We start from the raw sequence: 14,332 nt of genomic DNA on the forward strand, positions 1-14,332 counted from the left end.
TTTCCCTTTCGGCGCCACCCAGAAACTTTGACAAGAGATCACATCACCTTTCACACACACCACCATCTTTCCACGAGCCAAGCGACCATGGACGTGGATATGGAAGGTGCCATCTCCATTGCAGCCCCCACGGGGACTGCAATGAACGGCGCAACCATCCTCTGCTGCAACTGCGGCGCACCCATCGACGGAACCACAGCCGCCGGCGCCCTCTGTTATGACTGCGTCAAGCTGACCAACGACATATCACAAGGCATCCAGCGGGAGGCCGTCCTCAACTTCTGCAGAGACTGCGATCGTTGGCTCCTGCCCCCCAACAGTTGGCTAGTCGCCGCGCCAGAATCGAGAGAACTGCTTGCTTTGTGTCTGAAGAAGCTGCGGGGCCTCGGGAAGACTCGAATAATCGACGCCAGCTTCATCTGGACCGAGCCACACTCCCGAAGAATAAAAGTTAAGCTCACAGTGCAAGATGCTGTGTCGGACGGCGTCCTGCTGCAGCAGAGTTTCGAAATCGTCTACGTCGTCGCTTACCAGCAGTGTCCCGACTGCGCAAAGTCATACACAGCCAACGTCTGGAGAGCGTGCGTACAGGTGCGGCAAAAGGTCTTGCACAAGAGAACCTTCCTGTTCTTGGAGCAACTGATCCTGAAACACGGCGCCCATCGCGACACGATCAACATCAAGGAAACAAAGGACGGTATCGATTTCTTCTTCTCCCAACGAAATCAGGCCGAGAAGTTCGTCGATTTCTTGAAGTCGGTGGTGCCAATCAACGTTGTCAAGAGTCAAGAGCTTATTTCCGAAGATATTCACACCTCGAAAAAGAGCTACAAGTTTGCCTTCTCCGTCGAATTGGTGCCAATCTGCAAAGACGACCTCGTCGCGCTTCCAATCACTATGGCAAAGCAGCTTGGCAACATCTCGCCACTGGTCCTGTGCCACAAGATTGGTACCTCTGTCAACTTCCTCGACCCAAACACCCTCCAAACAGCCGAGCTACGTCCCGACATCTACTGGCGTGTGCCATTCTTCTCCCTCTCCGACGCACCCGACCTCGTCGAGTTCATGGTACTAAATATCGAACCCACGGGCCCCCAGAAGGGTAAATGGCTTGTTGCGGACGTCGAGGTGACGAGGGTAGATAATATGGAGACGACCTACAACGTACGGACGCACCTGGGTCACTTCCTCAACCCTGGCGACTCAGTCATGGGCTACATGCTCACGGGTACCAACTTCAACAACCCCCAGTTCGAGGCGATCGAGAACTCCCACACTTACGGCTCAAGAATACCAGACGTCGTACTGGTGAAGAAGCACTTCCCGCGTAAGCGCAAGCACCGCAACAGAAAGTGGCGCCTCAAGCGTATGGAGAAGGACGAGGGCGAGTTGCTACCCAAGAAGGCAGACCAGGAACGCCTGGATAACGAATACGAGGCGTTCCTGCGTGATGTTGAAGAGGATGAGGAGCTGCGCGCAGCGTTGGCGTTGTACAAGAACACCAACAAGAATAAGAAGAAGCAGGAGGGTGAAATGGACGTGGACGGCCAGAGTGTTGCGGATACGGAGGCAACTGGCGCCAGTGACGATGACGAAGTGCCGAAGGTGAACATGGACGAATTGTTGGATGAATTTGAGGAGATGACGATGCAGGATCAAGAGTAGAGAGACTTCCTCGCATTGGCGAACTGCTTCAAAGAGACCGTTCTAGCACGGTGGGATTTGGCTGTCACAGGGCACACAACTGCGTCAATGGGCGCGTTAGATGAATATGATACATGACTACATCACCGGGCTTCTGACTCCTCATTGTGTGACTCCACCTCCACGTGGTGCTCATAGAGTTTCTCGAATGAATCTTTGACCAGAGCGTCGGCGTCTAGAGTAACACAATACGACCTCGTGATTGTCTCAATAACTCAAGAACCCATCCTCATAGTCTTTACTACCAATTCGACCGCAGAGAGCACCAGGAGGCCCCGATTCGCTTAGCTATTACGCATAAAATCCCGCCATCCGTTTGTGTTTATTCTGGAGATTAGTGAACACTGCCACAACGAGTCCTCATATCTCTGCTTTACTCATCCCTGAGCCGGCCGCTTCCCTGCCTTGCTGTAAGAGCTGTCCACCATCATCCATCCCATGCTGTAACTCTCAGTACTGAACGGCGAGGCTCAACGTTCGAGGTTACCGTAACGCTGGATCTAAGTCGCCCCTTGTTCACGGAACACATGGTTCCTGTACACAACCTGGTGCAGACGACCATGTCCGTGGCATTTTGTAGCTGCCCTTCGGTGAAATCCACAGCTCGCACAGGGGAGAAAGCCAGAGGGATGCGCTGAGCGGTCTTGACTTGAGATCCGTGGAGACGACACATACCGGAGCCACAGCGGTGTCTCGCAAGGGCATATATATATACATATGCGACGAAGCAGCCTTGTGGCATCGGGCGCCGTGCTTTACTGACCAGGTTGCGGTTGTTCTAGGCCACTTGATGCACATCAACACAAGTGGGTGTCTTTCTTCCTGCGGACAGGTTTAGAAAACCTTGCTGAGCGCTTTGCTCGCTTTCTGAGGTTGAGTTGATTCCGCCGCTTTCTTCTGTGCCAACGAGGTCTGCTTGAACTTTCTGGGCTTCTCAGTGGCAGTCGCTTCGGCTGCGGGCGTGAGCGCATCTGCTTCCGCCCCCCCGTCGTTCGAGCCTTTCTTCTGGACCTTCTTGCTCTGTATACCATCCAGCATCTTTGCTCTCTCCACCCTCTGCACAAAGTCCTTGTTTCCTTTCTTCTCCCTCGTGAGCTCTGCCATCATCCTGCTGCTCCTCTCTGCATTCTCCGCAGCGATCTGTTCCGTCAGATGATGCCACTTGAACCCATTCAAGTATTTCAATGTCCATATGTCGTCCCTGTAGTAACTCCCCTTCTTGCCGCCGATTGTCTGCGCGTTCAACATTTCACACACAGCCTTAGCGTCCTTCTTGCTCACAAACTCCACCCAGCCCTCGGTGTACATCTTCTTCTTGTTTCCACCGTTACGTACCCGCCGCTGGTGTGCCATAGGGTCTTCGGGGGCGAGAAAAATTCGGTTGATCGTGCCGTAGTTTCCGAGGAGGGAGCGCAGCTTGTGGGGCTTCATGAAGGGTGGGATGCGCGAGATGTATACAACGCCAGACTTTTTGATGGCGGCTTCTGTGGCAACTGGGTTCTTCTTCAATAAGGGTTTGACAAGGCGGATGTCATCAGGCTGTGTGTTGCTGTCCTCTTCTCTCGACCCTGACTCTTCACGTCTCTTTTTGCCAGTATCTGGCTTTTGTGGCTTATTGCTCTCGCCATCTTCAGGTTCACTGTCACTGCCCTCGGCGTCTGGGCCGGCGTCGTCGCTGAACTCCTCGTCGTCCAAGTCGCTATCATCTTCTACTCTGCGCCTCTTTGCCGAGCGTCCACCCTTTTGCAGTTCGTCTTCAGAGTTGTCCTGGACGGCATCATCGTCGCTGTCCTCGGCATCGAGGAACTGGTTCCGCTTCTCGGGCGCCATGGTGTGATTTGCACGCAGGTGAGTGTCGGAAGCGGCTGACTGAATGAATCAGGGCGCTATGGATCGTAGATATGGATTGTGTGGTGGCGATTCGGCCTGTCAAATGAATTGGAAATCTTCTTACAGCTTTCGAGGATGTTGCCTCAAAATTTCAGTGGGGCCCCTGCAGCTGCCCGCCAAAATTCCAAGTTTCCGCCTGCATGCCCCACTAATCCTTATCTTATCGAGGGTGGCCGAGATCGGCTCCGTGGGGCGACCTCAACGGGACGGGCGTCATTCAGAGCAAAGTCATGGAGGGGTCGGGCCAGGCGATGGATAACAAGCACGAGCGATCCAAGCATTCGACACCAGGAACTAGAAAATCTATTTGTATATGATTCAGCCAGGACCCCTGGGACACACAACACGCCTTCTTCCGCCTTTGACCCAGCTCATTAATAACCATACACTTGCTCTCGCCGCTTGTTACTAGTATCCAAAATGTCTGTCGAAGTCATAAAGACCATCTCCCCCAACACCAACGAAGCCATCATCACCCGCAATGGCCCCTCTGCCGAGGAGATAGAGAACTTGCCCAAGACTTCCGCCGATGCTTTCAAGACGTGGAGCAAGACATCTCTGGCGGAAAGACAGACCATCATCAAGAAGGCGCTCAAACTGCTTGGCGACAGCACAGATGAGCTGGCCCTCGAGTTGACTACCCAGATGGGTAGACCTATTGCTTATACAGCAAAGGAAGTTGCCACAGCCATCAGCCGGTCCGAATATCTCGTCAAGATAAGTGATGAGGTGCTCAAGGACACCGATGGAGAGGCCGAGAAGGGTTTCAAGAGGTTCATTCGCAAGGTCCCTGTCGGGCCAGTGCTTGTCCTCTTCGCGTGGAACGTGAGTTATGTGCCAACGGCTCCCTTGATTGCCTGACCCCCTGGCGAGGTCCACCAAAGCGTCCGAAAGGCGAGATTCACAAAGACTGACTGATCAGTATCCGTATCTCATCCTCGTCAACTCCCTCATCCCTGCTCTCCTGTCTGGCAACACAGTCATCCTGAAGCCTTCACCGCAAACGCCCACAATTGTAGAGCAGGTATCCAAAGCCTTCACCCAGGCGGGCCTACCCTCTGGAGTCCTTCAGTATTTCCACAGCGGCTCACCCACTACGATTGAGTCCCTTGTCCGGAACCCTCTGGTGTCTCTGGTCTGCTTCACCGGCTCAGTTGCTGGCGGTCTTGCCGTGCAAAAAGCAGCTTCAGACCGCATTGTGGGTGTTGGCCTGGAACTCGGTGGCAAGGACCCTGCCTATGTAAGAAGTGACGTGGATATAGCTTGGGCGGCAGAGGAAATTGTCGACGGAGCTGTGTTCAACTCCGGCCAGAGCTGCTGCTCCATCGAACGGGTCTATGTCGATGAGAAGATTCACGACCAATTCGTCGAGGCTGTGCAGAACGTCCTCAAGGGTTACAAGCTTGGCGATCCATTTGACAAGAGCACAAACGTTGGCCCCGTCATCTCAACGAGGTCAAAGGCAGCTATTGAGGCGCATATCAAAGACGCACTGGACAAGGGCGCGAAGGATGCCACGCCTGAGAACGAATCGTTCAGCAACCCTCCTCCGAAGGGCAACTTCGTGAAGCCGACATTACTGACCGGTGTCACACACGAGATGGCAGTCATGACGGAGGAGACGTTCGGTCCCGTCGTTCCTGTGATGAAGGTCAAGAACGACGAAGAGGCTGTCAAGCTCATGAATGACAGCGAGTTTGGTTTGACAGCCAGCATCTGGACCAAGGACACTGCCAAGGCCTATGAGCTGAGTGAAGAGGTCGAGGCGGGTACCGTATTTGTCAATCGTTGTGACTTCCCTAGTCGCGTAAGTTGTTGCTGAGACCCGATGATGAAATACCGCCCCCACTGACGATGACACCTGCAGGATCTGGCGTGGACTGGTTGGAAGAACTCAGGCAAGGGACAGACATTGAGCCGATTTGGTTTCGACCAGTTTGTTAAGCTGAAGAGCTTCCACCTGAAGGACTACCCCAAATAAGGTGAGATGGTGGTGAGAAATCGGCCGAGGCAAGGGATGCCTTTACGAACAGCCTAGATCAAATCGCACCACATGCACGGCACTGTTCATCTCAATCACACTCACTTGCTCCCTCGTGATTCAATTCTGGCGCGAGCGAAACCAATTAAACACACGCGTCTGCCTCGCGTTCTTCCTCTTAACGCGTGCGCATTCCATCAGGTGGCCGTGAGCTTGCCAAACATCAAACCAAACATTCCAACACATCTTGCTGAGAAGGGCGACTCATCCACCACCCCTTCGCAGATGTTGTTTGCAGCAGTGGATTATCCCTCGAGCGAGCCACACCTGGACCGTCCAGAGCTTTCTTCTTTGACGGTAAGGTGTCAAACCTCTGTAAGACCTGCGCGGCCGTCCTCGAGTCTCTTCCTTTGTATTCCTCTAGATCAAGGCAATCACTTCTTAATTTGGACATTCGAGCCTCGTGAACCCCTCTCCTCGGGATGTATCACATTTTACTGGTCGATCTAGGCCACTCCTTTGTTCACTATCATCGCGCTCATTTGCTCACGACCACTTTGGCGTCCGAGTCTTGATCGCTTGTACATTCCGCTGCTTTAACTTCTGCTGCAAGCTATCAGCTCTACTTGGTCCCTATATTCTCGACCGACTTGGCATCCAAAATCTTCTGTACCTGTCAATCGTTTGCCCTATCTAGCTGCCTGGTCAGCCTTCTGAGCAACGCCATCTCCCAGCTCGACCTTCCCTTCGACCAACCACCCAAGTCGCAGAGGGAAAGCTTCCCTTTCTTCGATTCTCCCACAAGGGTATCGTCGCCTTCTTTTACTGACGAGTCGTCCCTCCTTTCGAATTGGCATCTCGTCCCAAGCCAACTTTGTCACACTCTCTTCGAACTCTCAATTGTCACTCCCTCAAGACCTAAGCAACAAAATATTGATTACGACTCGCCTTTTTCTTTTCCCGCCATTCCTTAGACTTTCCTCCAAAGCAAGATCATCGACGCCATCCAAAATGCAGGTTTGCAACTCCTTCAAGCTGCGTCTCGCGCGTGTCCAGAGTGTGGTGAAGAACGTAGTCAACCGTCGCCTACGCAAGGAGAAGAAGAGGCGCTCAATCCAGATTGTGAGACATCATCCGCTTCCTGGTGTCCTCTTCTCACGATACTGACAGTACCGCAGTCCGAGCCGTTTGCCTTCAGACATGTCACCACAAACATCAAAGGCCTTAGTGAGGATGAGTAAGTCTTCTGTTGAAATGCCGTCCAAGCTGTAAAGAGTCGCTGCACCGGCGAGCCTTCCCCCTCCCCGCCCTCCCCCCTTAAAACGGAAAACCATGGAAACTTAATTTGGCACAATGCTGACACCAGCTTGTAGGCTCCAGGTCCTCCGTGAGAAAGCTATAGCCAGCCGTTTTTCCACCATCGACGCCCAGCTTGCACAACAGCAGCAACATGACCTCCACCAGAAGCCAGCCCGGCCAAACAAGACCCGCGCTGGCTACCGCGGCCTCACATCGTCCCCGCTGAGCGCCTCGAGGCCTTCAATCACGCAGTCTTTTGCGGCGGAGGACAGTGCTTCCCAGCTGAGCCACACGACAGCGTCCTCGAGCGGTGGAAGCGACCACGGCTGCGATCTAGCGAAGGAGACACTCATCTAGAGCCTGATCCCTCTCTCATGACCCATCCTGAACTAGACGAACTGAAGCTTACCACCACCACCATGAATACCACAGCAACAAGGTGAAGGAGCCTGAGTTGGTTCTTTTGTCTAATTGGTATTACGATTACTGGCCTTGCAAATTCCAACGGCAAGAAACTCCAGATAGCCCAGTATAATGCTATTGTACGATCATGAATTACCCGAGACTAGAAGGAATAATGTTGCGGAATGATTACGACCTCGCCTGGAACCGGAAAGAAATGACAGAAGATTGAGAAGACGGACCAAGTCACCCGGATGACGACTCAGAAACCATACACTTGTTATCAACATCATTTTGAGGCCTTGTTCAAGCAAAACAGGGAACAGTGTGATCTGGGTCGTGGGTCTGGGTCGCCAAGAGACAAGGGAGTGCAGGAAACTGACTATTCTGTTCTTTCACTCATTTTTGGAATCGGCACCCTGATCCGGCTGTCAGATAGAGAAACTTTTGGAGAAGATACATTTTCTTGGGCGGGGGATGTCCAGCCATGAGAAACGATCTTTTGAGACGAATTACTGTAGCATTACTCACATATCATATCCGCTGGGGACCCAACCTCCATAATTCAAGCACGCGAAGCTAGAAATTAAGCAGCTTCGATTCAATAACAAGCGTCAACATTGGTCTTGAACACAATTGCTTTTCCTGTTCGCCCTACTGGCTTCGTGGTATATTAGGACATGTTGGACTCGGACCTCCCCTTTTTGGGCGCAAGCGAAACAGTTTTATGAGAAGGGCAGAAGGGCCGCGCGATTTGCATGCCAGAAAGCAACGTCAAGAAAGCCACCCATCGAATTCCCGCAGTTTCTCAACCCTGACTCCCTCTAGCTCGCCCTTGACCCCGAGCAGCTTGACCTTGCTGTCCTTTTTCTTCCCAGACCACTCCTCCAGGAAGCGCTCCAGCCGCGCAACCGTCTCCTCGTCGTCCCTGACCAACAAAGACACGGCATCGAACCCGCCCGCGCCGGGCACCACACCGCCGTACACGCCGTCGAGTGCTGACAGGGCGTCGATGAGCTCCGTCTGGGCCTCGGGCTCGATTGGCACGCCGGACTTTGCCCCCATGCTGCGGACCAGCTCCCTGCTTGCGGCGAGGGCGGCGGGCAGGTCGTCCAGCCTCCCCTCGGCCAAGACGCGCGCCAGGGTCTCGTTCCTGCCCTGCAGCTCGTCCCACAGCGCCTTGGAGCCCTGCGGGTCGGTCGCGCGCCACGCGTTGACGGCCTTGACCATGCCGACGGTCTGCGAGCCGCACTCGACGTCGACCATCCGCATGGCGACGCCGCGCGGCAGGCTGACCTTGTCCTTGTGGATCTCAGTGTCCCACCGCCTGCCGTTGATGGCTTCCTCCAGCTTGGTGCCGAAGTGCGGTTGGCCCGGTTGCGGGACCGCGTCCAGGACGGAGGGTGAGAAGCGCCGGTAAAGGCAGCTTCCGTGGACGGCGGCGGCAACGTCGAAGCCGGAGCCGATCTTGCCCTGAGCGCGGCAGTGAGCCGCCTGGGCGAGGTTGTGCAGCACGGTACGGCCCTTGTCGGTGCCCAGGTCGAAGTGGATGGGGTCCAGGTAGTGGGACAGCAGAGCGGCCGTCAGGCTCGTGACGAGCGCGGCCGAGGAGCCGAGGCCGGTCTTTTTGGCGTCTTTCAGAGACGTGCCGAAGGGAATGAACCTGTTGCTGGATGGGCCAGCAGCGGTGGATGATGATGAGGCGGAGTAGTAGTCCGTGTCGGCGAGGATGGTGAGCCTGGCGGATTTGATGCTGTGGGCCGGCCGTTGGTGGGCTACGCGCGATATATATGTGAGCGCGTAGGTGAGAGTTGTCTCGATGAAAGGGTTGGCTTGGTATGTCGAGCCGCTTTTATGGAGGTTAGTTGCGATGAAAGTCCAGGTTGACGAGTTGATCTAGAATTGGCGTGCTCCATGGCCAGCCGGGGTTTGGCTGGGGACATATCTCATTCATACAACACGACAGCGAATGCACATGAATGTGAGTATCTGAAGCAGTGAGGCAGTGAAGCAGTGAAGCAGTGATTCTGGGGGAGGAGGTGGAGGGGCCAGAAAGATCAGAACAAGGTTTTGAGGCTGAAGCATATAGGCAGCTTATTCTCAGACGAGACGTCACTTACACCTGCAGCTGAGTGACAGTTATGCCGCCGTCCTCAGGGGCAAGATGATAGCCATAGCGCCAGATTCCGCCGATGAATTGGGGACTCTCGACGACAATCTCGGTCAGCTGGACGCCCTGGGAGGTGGGGATGCCTCGCGCGACGACATTGATGCGGGCGTTGAGGCCGAAGACAAGGCCGGTGTAGTCTCTGTCGGTGACGAGGTAGCCACCGGCGAGCAGCACCTTGCCAGGGGCGGACACGGCGGTCGTGGGGTTCTCGGACTGGACGGTCATGGTGCGGTGTGTGTGTGATAAGTGTGGTATTTGATGACGAGACGGATGCTGCGGGTGTCTGTCCCTGAAGGTTGAGCACTCAGGTATGCTGTTATATGGGATGCGGGAATCGGGATGCAGTCAGTCTGGTGGGACTCTTGTGTAGGTACAGGGCTCCTTGGCGGTACAATGGATACAATACAGTCTCAGTCGAGGTCAGCTTGGGAGGACCCCGAGGGACGTGAAATGAGCAAGCGAGATCGGCGGGGCCCCGCCAGATGCAGGCGTCAACTTGCCCTGTGTGAGTGACACGATGCCCTCAATGACGACAGCGGCGATCCTCAAAGTTTAATCGCAGAGGTGGTGCACACATATGACATGGGATCTTCAGGCACACATGGAAATGGTGATCTCGGGCAACGCTGGATGGAGGGGGAGCTTCAATTGGGGTTGAGAAGCTCCTAGTCCATGCATACATAAGGCACCCAAAGTGCTGTGGGGGGCTGCGGGGCAAGTCCTGCATGCACATGCGATCAGTGAGAGTCTGGCCCCTTTTCAGACAGGCTTGCACCCCTTTTCCTTCGATTCCCCCACCGTCATTGCCACATGTGGTAACCCTATCGAACAGCCCAGAGAGCTCAGACACCCAGGAAGCGAAGCTCAGCTCGTCTCATCGTGAGCAGCTACTGTGGTACATCCAGGTGCCGTTGCTAGCCAGCCAGCTAGTGGCAGCCGTTGAACTCAAATATGCCTTCTTAGTATGCACCCAGGCCACTACAACCAGTGAAGTCACCATGACGGATTGATTGCCAAGCTTGGGCTCTTTGTCTGTACAGCTCGTGGTACAAATAGTAAAACGGGCAGCCCAGTACAAATGCAATCTCATGCAGCATGCTCGAATAGGTCGTCATCGTAGGAACAACTTACACGGGAAGAGCCTCATACCGGCCCCATTGGGCAAGCAGCCACGGCCAGTGATCGACCAGGGACGGAATACACTTCCAGGACAGCATCTTCGCTCTCCTCGTCCTCAACTCTGACCGACTCTGTCCGTGCCCAGCGGGACAAGGCTATATGGTCGACATGAAGCATCGGGGTCAGATAGCAATACTACCCTAACCCTACTGACCTACAACCCATGTGAATGAAATAACGACTTCGAGGCTCTTTGAGTCGTGACAGAATGACTAACGTCGACGTCGGCGCTTGTCATGCTTTGATACCGTCTCTGCATAAGGCCGTCACATTGTCTCCGAAGACAGGTTTCGGTTGCTTCTTCTTCCACTTCCAGTCTTAATCTGCGCTGGTGTTCAGTGTGTACGATCTGGCCTGCATTCAACATTCTGAAGAGCCCACTTCTTCCGCGCGAACACGGAGGCAAGTTGTATATTATATGGGTTGGACTTTGCCTGATCAGTAGATGATCCTGAACTGAAGTTCGGTTCAGGATGGACCTCGACTATCTATAGATGGACCGCAGGGCCGGCGGCCTGGGCCTGCCTACTGAAGTCAAGTTTTGAGTGGCATAGGGACACACATGAAGACTCACCTCTTTGCGTTACAATTCATACGGATGCCATCATAGAAAGGCCCCAATGGATACGTTACTAAACCAAATGTCGTCCTCAATTGCCGTGTCGCCTACATATGGAAGTGGCCACCCGTCAAAGCTCTGGTGTGCTGCTACCCAGTCACCGTTGAGGCGAAGAAGCTCACGTACCTTTTTGACGTCATGATGCGCAACACCACCATCCAGGTGCGAGGTAACACTCGTCCATCTAGCAGAGGCCATCTATCATGAGTTCGCAAATGCTTCTTACCCCCGCATGATATTCATCAATGAATTCGACCTAGAAACCAAGATTTCGACAAACAACATGCCAGCATACGAAGATCCTCCTCCACCGTACGAGGCCAGCTCCTCCACTTCCTCACAGCCTCAACCGGCCCATACCACAGAGATTCCTCCACAAAACACAAACAACCTCACTGTACCCCTCAGATCCCGTAATGGAATTCCACCTGAAGAGAGGCGTAGCATGGAGGATTCTGCCCGAGCCCTCCCCAACGGCTGGGTGAGGCAATACGATACAGAGACGCACCATCAATTCTTCGTCGACACTACGGCCACCCCTCCGCGCTCCATCTGGCACCATCCCTATGACGACGAACAGTACCTAGCCTCATTACCTGAAAGCGAGAGGGATCGCATCAAGAGCATGCAGCGCGTACACAGCCTATCCGACATCGAAGCCGAGAGCAGCGACGACGACGCCGCCCACGGGCACGGGCACGGCCAACCCGCAGGAGGGGCAGCCGGGGCACAGCAGCCCGGCCTCCTGGACACGGGCCCGGAGAAGCTCTCCAAGCCCGAGAAGTTCGGCCGCAAGCTCAAGGACAAGCTCACCAGCTCGACCCACCAGGAGCGCGCGGCCAAGCGCCAGAGGCGCGCCGAGGCCGAGCGGGAGGCGTACTACCAGCATCAGCACATCCGGCGACAGATCGGGCGCGCCGTCGAGACCGGGGAACCGCAGCTGCTGGGCCGGGACAGCGAGGGCAAGGAGGTGTGGATCGAGCCACCGCGTGGCGCGCCTCTCAGGCGTGACAACGCGTATTCTGTCAATCCGTGGAACAGGGGAGGGTACTTTGGGGGCCCTCCAGGTATGATGGCAGGCCCTGGTAATATGTATACGAGGCCGGTCGGCCCTTATAACAGGCCTTATGGTCGTGGAGGCTATGGTTACGGTTACGGTGGTGGTCTAGGTATGGCTCCTCTGTTGGGACTGGGCGTTGGGTTGGGCGTGGGTAGTCTGTTGTTTTGAGCATAATGTGTGGGATAATCAGATGGTTGAGGCGTAATCATGCCCTAAAGAAACGTAATCATACCCTAAAGAAAAGTAATCACATAATTATTCTGGACCTATGAATTGTTTGGATAAAAATTGTGTGAGGACTATATCATGGTTCTGATGAAAGGCTGGTAATGTTGGCATGGACTCGCCCAAATGAGCGCTCCTGTCGCGTCGAATTCGATACCAGTTAAGTCCCACTGGAGACCTAGACTGATGATCGTATTCTCGCCCGACACAGCTACAAGAATCATCCTTCGGAGTAATTTGTTGAGCCCGAGAGAGGCCTGGGATAACACCAAGACTTCTTTTGCTGTTCTCCATTTGCCCTCGGCCTTGCGGCATCGACCAAGGTCTGGTGCAGATGCCTGCCCACAGTTTGCAGTTGAATTGTGTGCTACATGGAAGTATCACGCAGATAACAGTTTGCATTGCTGGAGACACGTGATAACGGATCGCGATGTAATGAAAGCCCACTCTGACTGCCACTTGTGGATTTAGCATTGACATCTCTCTCATACTTACTTTTGCTTAACATTCGCAGCGTTCTTGGCCTCGACGGCGACATGGCCGCGGCATCCGACACAAGGACCGCCGACTCGGTATATCCGAGCCAAGTACTGTTGTTGCAAAGTAAGAAAGAAGGTGAAAACTGATCTCGATGGTCGAGAAAGTGACATAACTCTACGCGGACGCTTGTCCACAGTGAGGCGGGAGACCAATCGTTGAACAACTACGCTCTAACGCGTAATGGCACGAGGTCAAAAGAGTTGACGTTGGAAGAGATCAATCTGATAAGATCCGTAGGAACCAGAAATCATACGATACCTCGGAAGCGAAACGTGCTCGCTCGGCCCCAAGATCTGGGGAGTGAGATCATAGCCGTTGGCAGATGGATGGAACCCCGATTTCCCCGCAAAACAGCGAACAGTCCAAGCTCGGTGGACCGAGTCGGGCTCGGGAGCGGGCTTCGCGAACGCCGCTGGAGCCGGGTCAGACGGACAGATCAGACAAGCCGGTCCGTGAGGCTAGCAGGAGGATCTGTGCTGTCAGGCCCACGGGCTGTATGTGATTGAGATCGGCGGGGAATTCTCGATGCAGGTCCAGGTGACCGACGGTATCTTGGTGATCGCCGTTGATGCTGCAGGTTTGGTGCTGGAATTATCGATGTGGGATTCTTCCTGCGACCAACCCAAAAGGCAAACCCTGCTTGAGACATCATCTCGTTTGGCTGTCAGAAGCAAAGAGCTTCTGTTAGCTTCTGCTACGGCTGTCGAAGTACCTGTTCGTGCTGGTGTGCCAGCATGGGGGTAGCGAGGGCGACTCTCACAAGACGGGTTCCCTCTACCAGAAATGGAGCACACCTTCATTCCCAAGCGGCTGGGCTCGTGCCGTGCAGCCCTCCGGCTTCTTCCTGGGGGCAGACACCGGCCTGCCAATTGGAAGGCAGCCGGAGGTCTGTCAGCCACCGCCTGCAGCACCGGTATGCTGGGAGACCCCACGCACAGAGGACAGGCCTGACAGGCCTGACAGGAAAGCCCCTGCAGCGTGTGAGATTTGATGCCGGCTTCTTTTCTTCGCTAGAAGACGCAGGAAACGCGCTAGGGCGGGATTGCGACTGGCAGCGGCGCAGCGCGTCCGAGGGTTCCGTCTGCCGCAGACTTCAGGCCAAGATGAAAGTCTTGACGACTTGACTGACTGGGCGATGATGGTCGTCATCATCGACAATTGTGGCAGCCTGACAGCCCGGGACCAGGTGCCTGGTAGCCGGTGAGGACAGATTGCATGCCCGTATGTGCACATGCAAACGCAGGTATCGTTGGCTCCGGCCTG

At 54.7% G+C, this 14,332-nt stretch overlaps 6 protein-coding genes across 6 annotated transcripts; 4 read left to right on the forward strand and 2 right to left on the reverse strand.

Annotated features, from left to right (window-relative positions):
• Positions 1–87: 87 nt before the first annotated feature.
• On the forward strand, positions 88–1,665 carry J7T55_012941 (nonsense-mediated mrna decay protein 3; the record flags this gene model as incomplete). The annotated part of the gene is made up of 1 exon (XM_053141580.1): positions 88–1,665. One exon carries the CDS (start codon positions 88–90, stop codon positions 1,663–1,665), a length of 1,578 nt encoding a protein of 525 aa, XP_052995288.1.
• Positions 1,666–2,538: 873 nt separating this feature from the next.
• J7T55_012942 (pre-rrna-processing protein esf2) lies at positions 2,539–3,534 on the reverse strand (the record flags this gene model as incomplete). The annotated part of the gene is made up of 1 exon (XM_053141581.1): positions 2,539–3,534. One exon carries the CDS (start codon positions 3,532–3,534, stop codon positions 2,539–2,541), a length of 996 nt encoding a protein of 331 aa, XP_052995289.1.
• Positions 3,535–4,014: 480 nt separating this feature from the next.
• On the forward strand, positions 4,015–5,575 carry J7T55_012943 (ldehyde dehydrogenase; the record flags this gene model as incomplete). The annotated part of the gene is made up of 3 exons (XM_053141582.1): positions 4,015–4,419; positions 4,517–5,401; positions 5,462–5,575. The coding sequence occupies 3 exons, from the start codon at positions 4,015–4,017 to the stop codon at positions 5,573–5,575; spliced, it is 1,404 nt and encodes a 467-aa protein (XP_052995290.1).
• Positions 5,576–6,586: 1,011 nt separating this feature from the next.
• J7T55_012944 (uncharacterized protein) lies at positions 6,587–7,231 on the forward strand (the record flags this gene model as incomplete). Its single annotated transcript, XM_053141583.1, has 3 exons — positions 6,587–6,697; positions 6,754–6,812; positions 6,949–7,231. 3 exons carry the CDS (start codon positions 6,587–6,589, stop codon positions 7,229–7,231), a joined length of 453 nt encoding a protein of 150 aa, XP_052995291.1.
• An 819-nt stretch (positions 7,232–8,050) lies between these two features.
• On the reverse strand, positions 8,051–9,671 carry J7T55_012945 (phosphomevalonate kinase; the record flags this gene model as incomplete). The annotated part of the gene is made up of 2 exons (XM_053141584.1): positions 8,051–9,125; positions 9,397–9,671. 2 exons carry the CDS (start codon positions 9,669–9,671, stop codon positions 8,051–8,053), a joined length of 1,350 nt encoding a protein of 449 aa, XP_052995292.1.
• A 1,856-nt stretch (positions 9,672–11,527) lies between these two features.
• On the forward strand, positions 11,528–12,472 carry J7T55_012946 (uncharacterized protein; the record flags this gene model as incomplete). The annotated part of the gene is made up of 1 exon (XM_053141585.1): positions 11,528–12,472. The coding sequence occupies one exon, from the start codon at positions 11,528–11,530 to the stop codon at positions 12,470–12,472; it is 945 nt and encodes a 314-aa protein (XP_052995293.1).
• Between the last annotated feature and the right edge of the window lie 1,860 nt (positions 12,473–14,332).

Source organism: Diaporthe amygdali, assembly GCF_026229845.1.
Source record: "Diaporthe amygdali strain CAA958 chromosome Unknown NODE_9_length_1275696_cov_64_842800, whole genome shotgun sequence".
Taxonomy (NCBI): domain Eukaryota; kingdom Fungi; phylum Ascomycota; class Sordariomycetes; order Diaporthales; family Diaporthaceae; genus Diaporthe; species Diaporthe amygdali.